The following is a 16,233-nucleotide window of genomic DNA, read 5'->3' on the forward strand; positions in this document are numbered from 1 at the left end:
ATTTAAAACATGAGTATTACATTCAATCTCAGTTGTATCTCATGCCTATGAAGTAAAAAATGGTAAAGGACCCCTGGAGGGTTAGAATCATAGAATCATAGAGTTGGAAGAGACCACAAGGGCCATCGAGTCCAACCCCCTGCCAAGCAGGAAACACCATCAGAGCACTCCTGACATATGGTTGTCAAGCCTTTGCTTAAGACCTCCAAAGAAGGAGACTCCACCACACTCCTTGGCAGCAAATTCCACTGTCAAACAGCTCTTACTGTCAGGAAGTTCTTCCTAATGTTTAGGTGGAATCTTCTTTCTGGTAGTTTGGATCCATTGCTCCGTGTCCGCTTCTCTGGAGCAGCAGAAAACAATTCTCCCTCCTCTATGTGACATCCTTTTATATATTTGAACATGGCTATCATATCACCCCTTAACCTCCTCTTCTCCAGGCTAAACATGCCCAGCTCCCTTAGCCGTTCCTCATAAGGCATCGTTTCCAGGCCTTTGACCATTTTGGTTGCCCTCCTCTGGACACGTTCCAGTTTGTCAGTGTCCTTCTTGAACTGTGGTGCCCGGAACTGGACACAGTACTCCAGGTGAGGTCTGACCAGAGCAGAATACAGTGGCACTATTACTTCCCTTGATCTAGATGCTATACTCCTATTGATGCAGCCCAGAAATGCATTGGCGTCACACTGTTGGCTCATGTCAAGTTTGTGGTCAACCAAGACTCCTAGATCCTTTTCACATGCACTGCTCTCAAGCCAGGTGTCACCCATCTTGTATTTGTGCCTCTCATTTTTTTTTGCCCAAGTGCAATACTTTACATTTCTCCCTGTTAAAATTCATCTTGTTTGTTTTGGCCCAGTTCTCTAATCTGTCAAGGTCGTTTTGAAGTGTGATCCTGTCCTCTGGGGTGTTAGCCACCCCTCCCAGTTTGGTGTCATCTGCAAATTTGATCAGGATGCCCTTGAGTCCATCATCCAAGTCGTTGATAAAGATGTTGAATAAGACCGGGCCCAAGACAGAACCCTGGGGCACCCCACTATTCACTGGGTTAAGTCCAGTCAAACTTGACTATGGGGTTGCGGCACTCATCTCGCTTTCAGGCTGGCATTTTGTCTGCAGATATCTTTCCAAGTCATGTGGCCAGCATGACTAAACCATGACGGAAACAAGAGCTCATGGAAACGCCATTTACCTTCCCACCACAATGGTACCTATTTTTCTACTAGCAGTGGTCTGCTTTCGAACTGCTGGGTTGGCAGAAACTGGGACAGAGTGACAGGAGCTCACCCCATTGTGGGGCTTTGAGCTGCCGACCTTCTGATTGGCAAGCCCAAGAGGCTCAGTGGTTTAGTGCCTATGAAAGCTAATGGCGCAATCAGGGTTGGATCCTGATGGTGTTAGTTACACTTTCCATTGAAACCATTGACATGACCAACTTTTCACAATGACTTCAGTGAAACCTGAGTGTAACCACTTTGTTTAGATGCGGCTACTGTTTCTTTAAGTTACCACAATACTCCTTGTTGTTTTCATTGTGACATACCATAAATTGTCAAAAAGATTCACAAGGCAATTCGGAAGGCTTTAACATAACGTTATGTGAGATTTTGGGGGGGGCCCTCAGGACATTGGATGTAGTTTTCTGTCCCCCTCCTCATTTACTTGTGTTGGGATCTAACTGACCCCATTTCCCTTTTCATTAACCCCTTAAATGTACTTATGGTACACATCCAAAGCAGGGAGAAGTGAAACACCTCAAAAATTAACCCCCTTAAAAATTGAGAGAATTAATGAAATATGAAATTCCTACAGGTGGGTGGGAATTTTAGATCTTTTGTATAATCCTTGGGGTTAAGCTGCAACTACAAATGCAGAGGAAGGTTAAACCAGGAAACGGGGAAATGAAAAATAAGCAAACCGCCCTCCTTTTCCTCCAGTGTTGTTTTTCTCAGACCCTCCTATCGCTAATTCCATCTCTTCCTGTCTGCCTGGCATGCAGGAGTCATGATAAGGCTGCCTGAACATTGCGCTAGATGTCTGCTGCTTCCCCCCCACCTTTTTTAACGTATGGATATTGTAACAGAGCAAAAATCCCACAAGTGTTGAGAAACTTGCCTGCTTTGGCAATAGTCGTTTGCTGCCTGCAGTGATGATGTGAGGCAGATATAGCTCCCATCTGTGTTGTGTTACTCCAGCATCACAGAGCTTGCCTAGGAACAGGTGTGGGTGTGTCAGTGCAGCACAAAATTAGAAGAGGCTTCACGGCATGCAAAAATGTTTGCTGGCTGAGTGTCCCCCCCCCCACCTCCTTTGGCCACTAACAGATGCAGTTTTGTAAGATGCAGGACATTTCCATGTAACCAGCGTGTTCCATTGGGCACATTCGTCAGGGATGCAGATGGACCAGTCAAACCTAAGCTTCTTCAGCAAGGTGATGAGGGAGCCGAAAGGGTGAACTTGCTCCCGCAAAATCATCAGTAAGAAAACACTAGATCTCATTGTGTTTTGAACCAAGCTGCTTCTCAACAGCAGGTATTAAAAACAGTGGGAAGAGTGGTCTCTTCAGCAGTCACCCTTAAGCAACCATTAAGAAAAGCACAGAATTCAGAGGCTCCCTGCACACATGAATTCTCATGCTCCTAGGAAGGGCCATAGCTGAGTGGTAGACTTCATGCTTTGTGTACAGAAGATCCCAGATTCAATCCCAAACACCTCCAGGTGGGGGTGGGGTGGGGGAGACAGACAGTAGACTTTGTCAGACCTTTGCTGAGCTCCTGGAGAGTACAGGCATTAAATGTGTCACTAGCGGTCATGACAGTGATATTTGTTTATTTCATAGCAAAAACAGGAGTAGTGATTTCCTTTGGGACCACAGCAAAGGGAAAGGGGAGATTCAACCCTTTCCTCCACAACTTCAATCGCAATGGCAACCCCTCTGTGTACTGCAATTAGTGATAGGGGGAAAGCTTCCATTGGTCCTAAAGGGACCTTTTCCCATCGCTAATTGCAGTGCATGGAGGGAGAGGGTGTCATTGGGATCATAGCTGTGGAGGAAAGGGTTAAACCTCCCTCCCCCCCCCATGCTGTGGTCCTGATGGGAAAACACCAACAATCAAAGGACTGAAGTGTGGAAAGGGACCACAAGGATCATCTAGTCCAACTCCCTACAATGCTGGGATATGCAGCTGGCCCCAAGGGGATCGAACCCACAATCTTTTTTTTTTTTATAATAATATTTATTAAAATTTTGTTTAGACAGTAAAGAACATACAGAATAACATATAATTTTCCAATATCCACATTTCATTCCCCTCCTTGGACTTCCTCACAACTCTCGTTCCTGCATTCCCAAATCTTAAATTTTCCAGCAATTTATTAACTTGTTTCAATTCTTATAATATAATTTTCCAATATTATATTCCTAATTTTAGATAATTTAGATCACAGTTTTAAAGACTTAGTTTTAACATAGTATTTATCCAAAATTTGTCTTTTCTTTTAATTACTTTTAAGTTCATATTCCTTTTAGCTAGTTTATTGGTACCATGTTGTTGCTAATCTTACATCTTTCTTAACATTCATACAATTTGCAATGTTTTTGTAAATAGTCCTTAAATTTCTTCCAGTCCTCCTCCACAAGTTCTTCTCCCAGGTCTCGGATTCTGCCAGTCATTTCTGCCAATTCCATATAGTCCATCAGTTGCATCTGCCATTCTTCCAGTGTGGGCAAATCTTGGGTTTTCCAGTATTTAGCAATGAGTATCCTCGCTGCTGTTGTAGCACGAACCCACAATCTTGGCATTATCAGCACCATGCTGTAGCCAGCTGAGCTAACTTGGTTGGGAGCGATTTGTTTTGTAGCATGTGCAGTTAGGAACTCTGTGTACATGGCACTGCAAACTAAAACTTTCCAAAACTTAACAGAGGTTTTTTGGTCACTTTCAGGAACCCAGATTAAGCACCAAGAGAAGCTGAATTGAATGACTCGTATAAATTTGCATTGATTTAGCAGATCTTGGCCCGACTGCACTGGCTGCCAATTAGTTTCTGGGTCAAATTCAAAGTGTTGCTTTTGACCTATAAAGCCTTAAACGGCACAGGACTGCAATACCTGAAGGACTCCTCTCCCCTTGTAAACTGTCCCGGACTCTGCTTTCATGGCCTGAGGCCCTTCTCTGTGTGGCTCCTCCAAGACAGGTCCAGAGGGTGGCAAGACGAGAATGGGCCTTCTTTATAGTGGCTCCCCAGTTGTGGAATGCTTCATTATATATATTTTAAGTGCCAGGCAAAAACCTCTCTCTTCAACCTGGCCTTTGGCTGATTAATATTCTACAGCCTTATAAATCTTTCTGTGGGGAGGCATGGGGTTGTTTTGCTGTTTTGTTTTTACTTATTTTCATGGTTTTTATCCTGTATTTTACCCTGTGAACCACCCCAAGATCTTATGATGGAGGGTGGTATATAAATCTAATACATAAATAAAAATAAAATAAAATTTGCAAATATCAGCTTATTTGGCATACTTCTGTTTCTGCCAAAGAAAGCAGCAGAACTGTTCAGGGCACAGAGGCACAAATGCAAACAGGTAGATTTATTTTTATTTTTATTTAGCTGCTTTAAAGTACAGCTGCCCCCATTTGGTGATTTCTGCCTTCACAGTGTGATTAAATGAAACCACACATTGCATTTTTAGGCGCACGCCTACCTATTTAATATACACTTAAAAAGGCATAGCGTGAGTCTATTGTGTGTCTTCCCAAATAGCTGTATCATACAGAAATGTCTGTCAGATGCCTAGGATTGGATGGCACATTAACAGACCCAGGTTGTCCCTTGTATGTGTGAAAGCAGCCATGAGAATCCAGGACTCTTTCGTTCTGTGTACTGCTGCTCCATGTGGTGAACTATGGGAACTACAGCTTAGAGCCGCTTCCTTGGCAGTAAGTATTCTAAGGATCAGGCCTGGCCCTGCCCACCGTGGCTGGCCTTTGGGCAGTTCTAGACAGGAAGAAGGCCTGTAAAAGGCTTCCTGTTTCAACTCAGGAGCTGCCAGAGAAGTAAAGCCTTTGTTTCTGAGTGTGCTGTCTCCTTCTGCCCCTCAGTTTACAGCCACAGTCTTGATGCAAGAGCACAGCGCACATGACGGTACCCAGCCTTCTCCATCTTGGTCCCTGCCAGCTCTTTCAGACTACAGCTCCCATCATCACTGATCATTGGCCATGCTGGCTACTGCTGATGGGTGTCATAATCCAAAACATCTGAGGAGCACCAGGCTGCGGAGACCTGGCATAGTCTATGACACATGTTAAATTTGGGAGCACAGGAGAAATGGGTGACCAGCATCAGCATCCTGCTAGGCACCTGCTAAGCTCAGTCAGCACCTTCCTGGAGCACTTTGTGTTCATGCCTGCACTTCCCTCGTGGCATATAGTTGTCCAGGCGATACAAGCAATCATGGGGCAGGCTGATGCTCCATGAAATAGGGTGTGTCACGGTGCGTACTTGAGCAGTGTTGCAGCCCGCCGTGAAGCACAGCAGTGCAAGGAAATAAATAAGCTGTGTAACTCGCCCTCGTTACCCCAAGACAGGATATCCTGTGTCTCAAGCATTCCTGGCAGATGCCTACCCAACTGTGCCATGAAACTTCCCAGCCAAGAGATTCTATAGCTTCCTCCATTTGGTGATTTACTCCATTGCTGGACTGCTTTAGCTCATGGCTGGTGTGTTCCTGGAATGGCACAATGGCCACTTCCCATGGCTTTCTCCTGTGATGTTCCAGTGAAGAAGGAATCCTGGAATCATGGGATGAGGTAGATCATGGCTCTCAGGTTTGGAGGTTTGGAGCTGCTGCCATTGGTAGTATCCACGTGCTGCACCCATCCCACATGATTCCCAGCTTCCCAAACTGCGTAGGATCGAGACCCAAGAAGAAGCAACCACAGCACTCCAGAAATGTGTGAACCAGGCTGAAGAGCAGCCTAGTAGCAGAGAAAACTGCATGGGTTGGGTGCTGGAATCTCCTTGCTAGGCAGGTTTGGGAGCCTACCTGCAGGAATGCTCTAGCCCAGGAGCAAAGAACATGTGGCACTCCAGATGCTGCTGGACTAGAACTCCCATCATCCTTGACCATGCTTGCTGGGGCTGATGGGAGATGGAGTTGAACAAAATCTAGAGGGCCAAGGATCCACAGTCCCTGCTTTTGATACAGAATATCAGAGTTAACTGCAGGGACGCGGGTGGCGCTGTGGGTAAAAGCCTCAGCGCCTAGGGCTTGCTGATCGAAAGGTCGGCGGTTCGAATCCCTGCGGCGGGGTGCGCTCCCGTTGCTCGGTCCCAGCGCCTGCCAACCTAGCAGTTCGAAAGCACTCTCGGGTGCAAGTAGATAAATAGGGACCGCTTACCAGCGGGAAGGTAAATGGCGTTTCCGTGTGCAGCTCTGGCTCGCCAGAGCAGCAATGTCACGCTGGCCACGTGACCCGGAAGTGTCTTCGGACAGCGCTGGCCCCTGGCCTCTTGAGTGAGATGGGCGCACAACCCCAGAGTCTGGCAAGACTGGCCCGTACGGGCAGGGGTACCTTTACCTTTTTATCAGAGTTAACTGGGACAAACTACATGTCCCATTTGATGACTCACATCTTGGTGATTCACCTCCACAGTTGTGCTGCTGGCAAGGTAGGGAGCTAGTGGCATTTCTTAATCTTTAGCCTGGTTGTATCTTCCTGTAAGTCTGACTCCAGCTTCTTTACATCCCCAGTGGGTGGAATGAACAATTCGCCCCATGCACTTTCTGGCATCCTTCGAAGGACTGGCCCATAATTCTCTTTTGAGGGCTGCATTCTCCGGGGGGGGGGGCAGGGCTGATCTGTCAGGGGCTGCATGCTGGCGCTCCATTGTGTCTCTTTCTGCTACCCCTCCTCTGCTCCTTGCCACTCACATGAAATTTCATCCAAGGGCCACATGAAGCCCACTCCCTGCTGTAATTCAGTGTAACTGGATGCCAGTAGTGTGGAAAAGGCCATGAGGGACAGCACTCCTGTATTTATCCTGTATTTTATTCTGTCAACCGCCTGGAGATCTTATGATGAAGGGTGGTATATAAATCAAATAAATCAATAAATTAATAAAAAAATAAGCTGAAGTGAGTGTATGGATGGGGCCTGTGAGTTGACCGGCAGGACTATTTGGAAGCAGATGGATGAGTTTGGTGCTTGATCAGGAAAGGAAAAGGGTGGATGGCTCTGCCTCAGTAGCCAGCTAATTTAGGTCTCTTGCAGTTCTAAGATATTTAGGTGGTCCATGTCAGTAGCAACCAGGGGCACCCAATTTCTCATATGTTAACCCTTCCTGCCATCTAGCGTCCAGCTCTAGAGCTGCACCTTCCCTGTTTCACTGGTTTCTGTTTTCCCTTCCTTCAAATCACCTGTTGTTTGAAGCTTCTTCTCCCTTAGTCTCAGCCCATGTGATGCACTGCTTAATGGTCCGAGTGAGCTGCATTGCTCTTGCATTGTATCTGAAGAAGTGTGCATGCACACGAAAGCTGTATCTGTGTGTATCTGAAGAAGTGTGCATGCACACGAAAGCTCATACCAAGAACTAACTTAGTTGGTCTTTAAGGTGCTACTGGAAGGAATTTTTTTTGTTTTGACTATGGCAGACCAACACGGCTACCTATCTGTAACTGCTCTTGCATTGTAAGTGTGTTCAACCCCACAGATTCTAAAATGAAGAGCAGCTGCATCTCCCACCATTTCCTAGAATACGTCTTCATACGCATTGTGGTAGCCAAGTATCATCAGGAGAGAAAGCTTCTGAGGTCTGGAGCCTGCACCATTTGAACATTGTAATCTCAAATGTTTTTCAGACCAAGGAGTGACTCAGAAAGTTACACCCAGCTGTTGTTCTTTTCAGATAATAACACTCAAAGCAGCCCTGCAGATCATAGGATCTGCATAAAATCCTGAGATTTTTCAAAATTAGAACAATGGGCTGGCTTGCACCCGTTTCTTCCTGGATAGATACAACTCTCCTATTTTATTTTATTTTTATTTATTGAATTTATATACCTGGGGGTCTGGTGTTTGTGTGTGTGCATCATACACAGCATAAATTATAGTAGAGAAAGAAAAATACACATTGTAGAGTCCAATCCTATATGTTGCTACTCAGAAAGAAGTCCCACTGAGTTGGCATAGGCTTGCCGCCATCTCATTGTATTAATAAAAAGCATTTGGTAGTGACAGTATAGGTAGATGAAAGGATACAATATTAATCTGAAATCCCTGTCTTTAGCTGAGGATTGCAGACTTACTCTGTTGTAAATGGAATTTCTTATCTAGTGTGGCTGTAATGTTCTTGCACTGATTATTTTTTAAAAAATCAAAAATGAAACTTAAAAAAATCCATACATGCCTGCTGGTTCAGTAGTGCACCTGTTTCACACATAGGGAACTGAGGCTGAGACGGTGACCTAGGCAGTCCTTGGCTAGAAGGAATGTGAACTTCAGCCCCTTGGCCCATCCATAGCACTCTGCTGGGGTGGTTTTATAGTGATTGGAAGCAGCCTACCTTCTGGCTTGCACTCACACCTCTTGGGTCTGCTGAGAGTCACCCCTGGGAATTCCTCTCAGTCACTTCCAATGCTGTGTCAGCACTTTGGAGGTGGTGCTGTGCCCCAGAATAACACAGCAGAGTTCCGATACTGGAAACAGCAATCTGGTTCTTGGGGAGGCACAGGAAGGGTGACCTCATCCAAGTTCTGAGCGTGTTTTCCCTTAAAGCAGTGTTTCTCAAACTTAGGTCCCCAGCTGTTGTTGGACCACAACTCCCATCATCTCTGACCACTGGTCCTGCTAGCCAGTGCTCCCCCCCCCCGGGTACTCAAGAGTATGCAGTGCCAGCACCTCATTTTTGTTGTTAAAATTGTGGCACTTACTGTAACAACTTCATGATGAGTACCAGCACCCATTTTTCTAGAAAACAAGCATTGCTGCTAGCTAGGGATGATGGGAGTTGTAGTCAATTGGGACCCAAGTTTGGAAAACATTGCCTTAAGAACATAAATGTTCTAGTCCAACATTTCATTCTCACAGTATCCAACCAGATGTCTGTAGGAAACCTTCAAGCAATTCTACATAACATAAAAGTGCTCTAAGGTGCATGTGAGAGTGTGTGCTTTCATCCTGCTCCTTGATCTCTCATAGGTGTTCATGGAGAAGCAGCACAGCTCTTGCTGTGCCTCCCACAAACCTGCACTTCTTTGAACAGTGATGATGATCAAAGCAGGGTAGCTCCTGCACACAGCTGGCAACTCTTCTCTCTGATCATTATGATGTGCAAAGTAGGCATCTCTGCAGCTCTAGGTCGGAGTGCCCCCCTTCTGCCCCCAATGCCACACCCCCTGGAGTCATGCAATGAACAGTTGAGGGCTGTGAGGAGCTTGACCCTTATTCTGCTGGGCCCCACAGAGCAGGGTGGCTTTGCATTTGAGAAAAGGCCAAAGCTTTTGGAGCTTCTTACTTTTTTGGGGGGGGTGTTTTCATGGCAGACACAGTGGAAAGTTTTGTGAATGGTGAGGATATGGGGGGGGATTGTGGTACACGTTGGGGCTGTTCAATGAAGGAGGTTGGCAGAAATTGGTTTGGACAAAGCTGCTGCTGAGTGGTGGAGCCCATGCTGTGCAAGAAGATATTGAGTCCAGTCAATGGCATCTCCAGGTAGAACCAGAACAAGATGGTTCACCTTTGGCCATCTAGATATGGCTGGACCATAAACTCTCCCTGACCATTGACCATTCTGGCTGGGGCTGATGGGAGTTGGAGTCTAACAACATCCAGAGATGCACAGGTTCCCCATCCTTGGTATATATACAATACTGTGGTAGGTGGGCCCATTGGTCTGAGTTGAATTAAGATGACTTCCTATGACAAAGAGAAAAAACTTGGTGCGTTGCTAACTTTTGCAACTTACTATCACCACATTATGAGGATTAAAGGGGGGAACATTTGCCTTCATGTCCTACCAAATGTCTCTTTTGAAAAGCGAGAATGGCAAGCTGCTTCTTTTAAAGCACACACTCTTCTTAAGTGAATCCATTCTTTAATTACTTATTGAAAAATGTTAGCATGCATTTTGAGTTTAATCAAATTCCCAGTGATTTGCTACCAGTGGGTTGATACAGCTTCAGGGGCTGTGGCTTTTGCTGAAAGGAGCTGAAGCCCAATTCCGATGGGTGGCAGGTCCTAAAGACGGCTCTGAGCTGTGTCTCGGTGGCATCGTCTCATGACGGTTTTTTGCTCAACAGGTGCTGTAGCGAGTATGGTTGTGAAGCAGAAGCTGGCTGAGGTCATCCTGAAGAAACAGCAGGCCGCTCTGGAAAGGACCAATGCACCAGTCATTACATACAGGTGATCTGGTTGTAGATGCATATGGGTCAATACATACATGTATGCTGGCTGTGTCCTATGCCAGGTCTCGGTTCTTGTTAAAGCCCAAACCCCAAAGAATGTAAAGCAGGGATGGCTTGGCTATTGATCTCCAGCTGGTTGGGTTGATTTTATACACTGGGTTTCACCCTGATTTGTGAGCGCCCTTGATTTACACCATTTTCACACACAACATATGCTCATATCATTTTCTGCACCCATACTATGAACATTAAACCTCCATTGGGTAGAATGGACATTCTGGATGAAGAAGACAATCCTGCATGCTCCTGGTCCTTGGGCAAGGCCCACTGAACAAAAGCCATATTCAGGCTCTGTTCTGTGTTTAAGCAGCTTGTGGACAGTGTGTGTTCCACACCCTTCTTGAGCTGCTCCACCCTGACCTTCCCACGGTTGGGAACCCTGAATTATCAGAGTTCCCAGTCATGAGGAATAATCTTAAAAAATCCCCTTCAGAGCTCCCGGCTCAAGCAGGGAAGTCAGAGGGTAGAGGGTGGGGCTGGTGCACATGCCCATATGCTGCCCCCCAACACAAGTTGCTTAAATATAGTGGTTGTATTTCCACGTAAACATGCATAGGATCCTGCTTCACATTTTGGTGCTGTGTTATTTTTCATGCACTTGGTTTTACATCTCCATAATCCTTCACCTGCTTTCTGTGGGTGTTTGGTGTGCTGGCAAAACTGAGCCAGTTCACACACCCCTGCGATCATGATTAGCCTGTCTGGTATTACACCTCCCACCTCCCAAGCTCTGGCTCTTGGCACACCATTGCCTTGCCTGGGCACATCTCCAGTGACCTGCTTTCACTTCTATTATTACACCCTGTGACAGTGTAGTTGGCCCATTTACATTACCAGCAATCAGGGTTATGTCACAAAAGAAGTGCCGGCCATATACATGCATACATACCCTGTGAGTGCCTGTCATTTCTCATGGTCCTGGTCAGGAAGGTTCACGTGGAAAAAGGACTTCTGCTCCTTCTGATCTTGCCCATGGACACCATCAGAAACATCCATACTATTCCACTCATCCCAAATATTTTCTTTTTAAAATGTTTTATTTTTTGGAATGGGGGTACCAGGGTTTATGAGGCGGGTATTGCCTGCTTTTTTGTTTTGTTTTGGGGTGTTTGTAGATGTGTTGCCTCTTGCCAGCACCACCAGTTTTTCTTGGGTGAAAGAAATTATATGGTGCCCACAACAGTTGCTTAGTCTGGAGACACATTTCCAGATGTATCTCCAGACCCAAAAAGAATGGTGTTTTTTTTTGCTGTGCTAGCTGCTCTCCACATCTGGAAGAAAGAAAACCTGGGGTAGTCCGTCAACCTGATGTCCTCCAGATGTTTTGGATTACAGTGCCATCAGTTCCAGCCAGCATGGCCAGTGGTCACAGATGATGGGAGCTGTAGTCCAGCAACATCTAGAAGCCACCAGGTTGGAGAAGACTGCTCTGCCGGTGAGTGAGTGGCAGGACTCAGGGGGCATATGTACTTAAGTTTTATGCATGCTAGTGCAGGAGTAATCCTCTTGAACTCAGTGGGCTTTGATCCTGAGTCCAGCTGCAGAGATCCCTGTAGTGCTTTTTCTAAGTGCTCAAAGTCAGCCTTAGCAACAGTTCTGTATGACAGACCAGGATTCTCATCTCCTTGTTGCAGGTGAAGGGCTGAGGCTGAGAGATAGTGGCTAAGGCTGGAGAAGCACTGTTGTATGGAAGCGAGTTTAAAGTGGTGTGATAGAAGTACCATTGCTGATGTCATCCACACAAATCTCTTTTCCCCACTTCCTTCTCCAGTCAAACATGTTTGACAGGTTTTCAGAATGCACTGCCCAAACCTGCAAGACCTGTTTACCCTCCAAACCGATAAAGTCATGTCAGCCAAGTTTTTCACAAGAGCATGATGTCATAACTAGAAAGAATGCTGAAAAATTCTGCATAATTTAATTTGGTCTTCCATTCTGTAGTGCTCCGTGACGTTGCATCTAAAGCTTTTAAGTCAGAGAGAATGTGTGGAAGGTTTTGGTTTGGGATGATAGAAGTATGAGAATTGAGTCAAAGGTTGCTGACCTATATCCCAAGTAGGTCTAATAAATCTGAGGCACTGATCACATGGAGAGCCCTAAACCACCCAGCTTTCACAAATCAAATAGAATGTCATTAGTTTGCACAGAAGTATGAAAGTGTAAGCCAGCCTTAGCCAACATAGTGCCCATCAGTCCCTGCCAGTGCTGGCTGGGGATGATGGGAGTTGAAGTCCAAATAGACTGGAATGTGCCAAGTTGGCGAAGGCTGTTGTAAGTCATTGGGAATAAGACCCGTTTTGACTGTCACTTCCCATGCAATGTCGTTGGAGATAGGAAGGAAGAGTGCTGTGTCTGAAGTGTCCTTTCTTGGATGCAAGAGTGACATTAGCTGCTCCTGGATGGATGAACTTTGCGGGGGGGGGGGGGCACACACGAGCCAAGCTCAGTGGTAGAGAAAACGCTTTGTATACAAAAGGTGATACCTCAGTCCCCAGCATCTCTGGCTCTGAGGGGTATAAATACTTTACAGGTAAATGTGCAATACCAGATTTGACACAGCAACTGTCTGGCTCCAGCCATAGTTCACAGCTGAGGTGAGATTTGAAGTGCAGACTTCCTTCCTGGTTGCTCATTCCCTTAACCACAATGTGGCTCAGGTCAAACCAAGTCAGCAGCAAAGCTCTCTCTTCTCCTCCATGCAGATCTTTGGAACCGATGGAACATGAAGGCCCATCCAACCCTGCCCTCCCCAGTTTCTTCCCTCCTGTCTCCAACAGCTCTGGAGACTCCCCAGAGCACTTTCCACTGAGGAAAACAGGTGAGGAGGAAGAGCAGTGCCAGAGAGCAGTTTTGTAGGGTTTGTCAGGTGAAGCAGGGAGAAGAAGGAGGACAGGGCTGCCAGCCTTGGTCTGATTTGCAGAAACCTGGTTTTCCTGACCTGGAGAGGAATGTAATCAACGGCTTACCTGTGAGGCACACACATGGCTGCTGGGTTAATCATTCAACCATTCATATTTTTGTCTGCTGCTTTTCCACACACACAAACAGATTATGCTCAAAGTGGCTTACAAAGAAGAAAACAGGGCTGTCCAAAAACAATGTCATAATTAGGGAGACTCAAGGGTAACAGGCAGGAAGCATTAGAGAAATTCTAGCTGCATTGGAAGTATAGAACAATCGAGGGAAAGCCTGGAAGTCTCTTAAGATGTGTGTGCACCAGCAACGTTTCATGCAGTCTCATGCAGGCTAGCTTCAGAGGGGGAGATGAGGAGCAGGGCCTTGCCACCACCTCTGCTGAGAGGGCAGATGGCCTCCTCACCCCTTCAGTCTAGTAGTAATGATAAGGGTGATGACAGTAAGAACTGTAGAGATAGAAGGGACCCCAGGGGTCATCTAGTTCAGCCCCTGCAATGCGGGAATCTCAGCTAAAGCATCCATGTCAGATGACCATCCAATGTGAGATGAGAAGTGGGATTGTGCTGTGTGCAGATGTTGCCTATCACCTTATTCATTCAATTCCACCTTATGGCATACATTTGGATTCTCTGCCTCAGGGACTAGCAGAGGTCCTGAGTTTTGGGCTGGCCTTGGTTCCACCAGCCCTGCATCTTCCCCATTCTGGAGTTGGGGAGCTTCTCTTCCCCAACCTTTGTGCTGAGCCTGCCTTGCCAGAGCAAAGACTCACTGCCCAGTGCACTTCCTGACCTCCAGCTGTCAAATATGGTGGTTCTCACCTTCTTTCCTGAATTTGCTTCAGCGTCTGAACCCAACCTGAAGTTGCGCTACAAGACAAAGAAGGCCGGCGAGCGGCGCAAAAACCCACTGACACGCAAGGAGAGTGCACCCCCTTCCTTGAAGAGGCGCCCGGCAGAAGCCATTGGTAAGAGTTTGGTGGGTGTGGTCTTGCTATGGAGCATCCATTGCCATGAGGATGCTCCGGGGTTCCAAGGATTAACTGCCATTGTTGGGAATGCAGCGGGACCATAGTTTGTGACACAGCTGAGCTAAGAATGAGCTTATTTGTGAGTCAGCTGAGATGAGCCCATTTGAAACAGAGGTCTGAGGAGCTTGCTCGCCCCAAGCTTAGCTTCCCCCTTCGTTTCAGTGCCAGTGTATATGGGAGCTCCTGATACTTCCACTGTGTATAGCTGACAGGTCACAAGCTATGCAGGCTTGCCTTACAACAGTCCAGTGTGGTTGTGGTCAGAGTTATCCAGTACAAATAATGAGTGTGGATCCTGGTGTCTCCCATAAGGGAGAAGTATCAAATTTATTATTATTTATTAAATTTAATTATTATTTATTAGAGTTATTCCCTGCCACTTCCATCCAAGGATCACAGGGTGTTTTACGACAAAAGTATACAACATAGTAGCAAGCAAAAACAATAACCCCCACAACACAGTTATTTTTATTTATTAAATGAAAAGCTCAGTGGAACCCGAAAGATGGCAAAAGTGCCTCCCCCCATAAGAAAATAATCCTGTAAGGCGGGGGGGGGGGAGACCTAAAGGAAAAAAAAACCTAACCCCAAGGAGGACTGAGCTATGAAATACTGTTGGGGTTTGGATACAAACCTGGGAATCTGGGACAGAATGAAGTATTCTGGGAAAAGAAATGGCTTATAAGATGGAAAGGTTGTGTACTTCATGCGGCTGGGTAGAGGTATCACATATCATGTGCATCTGTTTGCACGGGGGAATGACACTTCCTGAATTTATACTGTTCTGGTTAAAACAATTTTACTTGTTTGATAATTGTAACTCTTCCACGTTTTTATAATTGCATACCATATTGTCGTAACCCACCCTGGGATGGTATGATAAAAGGTGAGTAAGAAATCTTTAAAATAAACAAAATAGATCCTGCTTAACTTCATGGTGAACCTGCATGATTGGGTCACCATACCTGTGTGGCATGAACCAAGGATGAGAAACCTGTCCCCCTTCAATTACCACTCCCATCATCGCTGACCATTGGGCATGCTGGCTGGGGCTGATGGGAGCTGAGAGTCACACAAAGTCTGGTGGACCACAGGTTCCCCATACCTGATCATGACTGCATCCAAGACTTACGGCATTCCTCCAGTAATCCTCAAGTCTCCCATGACTGTGTACCTGAGCATTCTCTTTCCCCTTCCTTTGCTTGTCCTGGTCTTGCTGTAGACAAAGCCGTTCATGTTCTTTCTCACCTGCAGATTCATCTCCCAGCAGCAGCAGCACCCCAGTGTCTGGGTGCAGTTCACCCAATGACAGCCTGGTGCCAGAGCACGGAGCCCTGCCGGCCGCGCCAGGCCTTGCACAAGAGGTATGGACCCTGTAGGACTGGAGACTTGGGATGATCCCCATGGAGTCTGTGATTGAATCATAGAATCATAGAGTTGGAAGAGACCACAAGGGCCATCGAGTCCAACCCCCTGCCAAGCAGGAAACACCAGCAGAACACTCCTGACATATGGTTGTCAAGCCTCTGCTTAAAGACCTCCAAAGAAGGAGACTCCACCACACTCCTTGGCAGCAAATTCCACTGTCAAACAGCTCTTACTGTCAGGAAGTTCTTCCTAATGTTTAGGTGGAATCTTCTTTCTTGTAGTTTGGACCCATTGCTCCATGTCCGCTTCTCTGGAGCAGCAAAAAACAACTTGGCCTGTGGGATCAGTAAGCCAAGAAAACCTGCACGAAGAGCAGGTTTCTTAGGCCTGCTCTGCACCCACTCACCTACCCAACACTTGCTTCCACCTACCAGGATCACACAAAGAGGCAGTTGTG

General features: G+C 46.4%; 1 protein-coding gene and 1 long non-coding RNA gene across 7 annotated transcripts in view; one reads left to right on the forward strand and one right to left on the reverse strand.

Annotated features, from left to right (window-relative positions):
• HDAC7 (histone deacetylase 7) overlaps positions 1–16,233 on the forward strand; it is a 190,323-nt gene that overhangs the window by 134,592 nt on the left and 39,498 nt on the right. For 4 of the 5 annotated variants that reach the window (XM_081898110.1, XM_081898111.1, XM_081898109.1 and 1 more), the window contains 4 exons: positions 10,301–10,403; positions 13,168–13,283; positions 14,223–14,345; positions 15,663–15,772. In XM_081898110.1, the coding sequence (XP_081754236.1) occupies positions 10,301–10,403; positions 13,168–13,283; positions 14,223–14,345; positions 15,663–15,772 (452 nt within the window). Of the gene's footprint in view, positions 1–10,300; positions 10,404–12,435; positions 12,501–12,995; positions 13,060–13,167; positions 13,284–14,222; positions 14,346–15,662; positions 15,773–16,233 lie in introns of those variants that run through there. The other variant, XM_081898113.1, reaches the window with a different exon arrangement.
• On the reverse strand, positions 10,076–12,305 carry LOC309362598. 2 transcript variants are annotated; one of them, XR_014165024.1, is made up of 2 exons: positions 12,187–12,305; positions 10,076–10,368 (listed from the first exon to the last, which is right to left on the reverse strand). It is a non-coding gene; the product is annotated as an uncharacterized lncRNA (long non-coding RNA). The 2 variants fall into 2 exon arrangements; XR_014165025.1 differs by lacking the exon at positions 12,187–12,305 and adding an exon at positions 11,355–11,921.

Source organism: Podarcis melisellensis, assembly GCF_964234715.1.
Source record: "Podarcis melisellensis genome assembly, chromosome: 2".
Classification (NCBI taxonomy): domain Eukaryota; kingdom Metazoa; phylum Chordata; class Lepidosauria; order Squamata; family Lacertidae; genus Podarcis; species Podarcis melisellensis.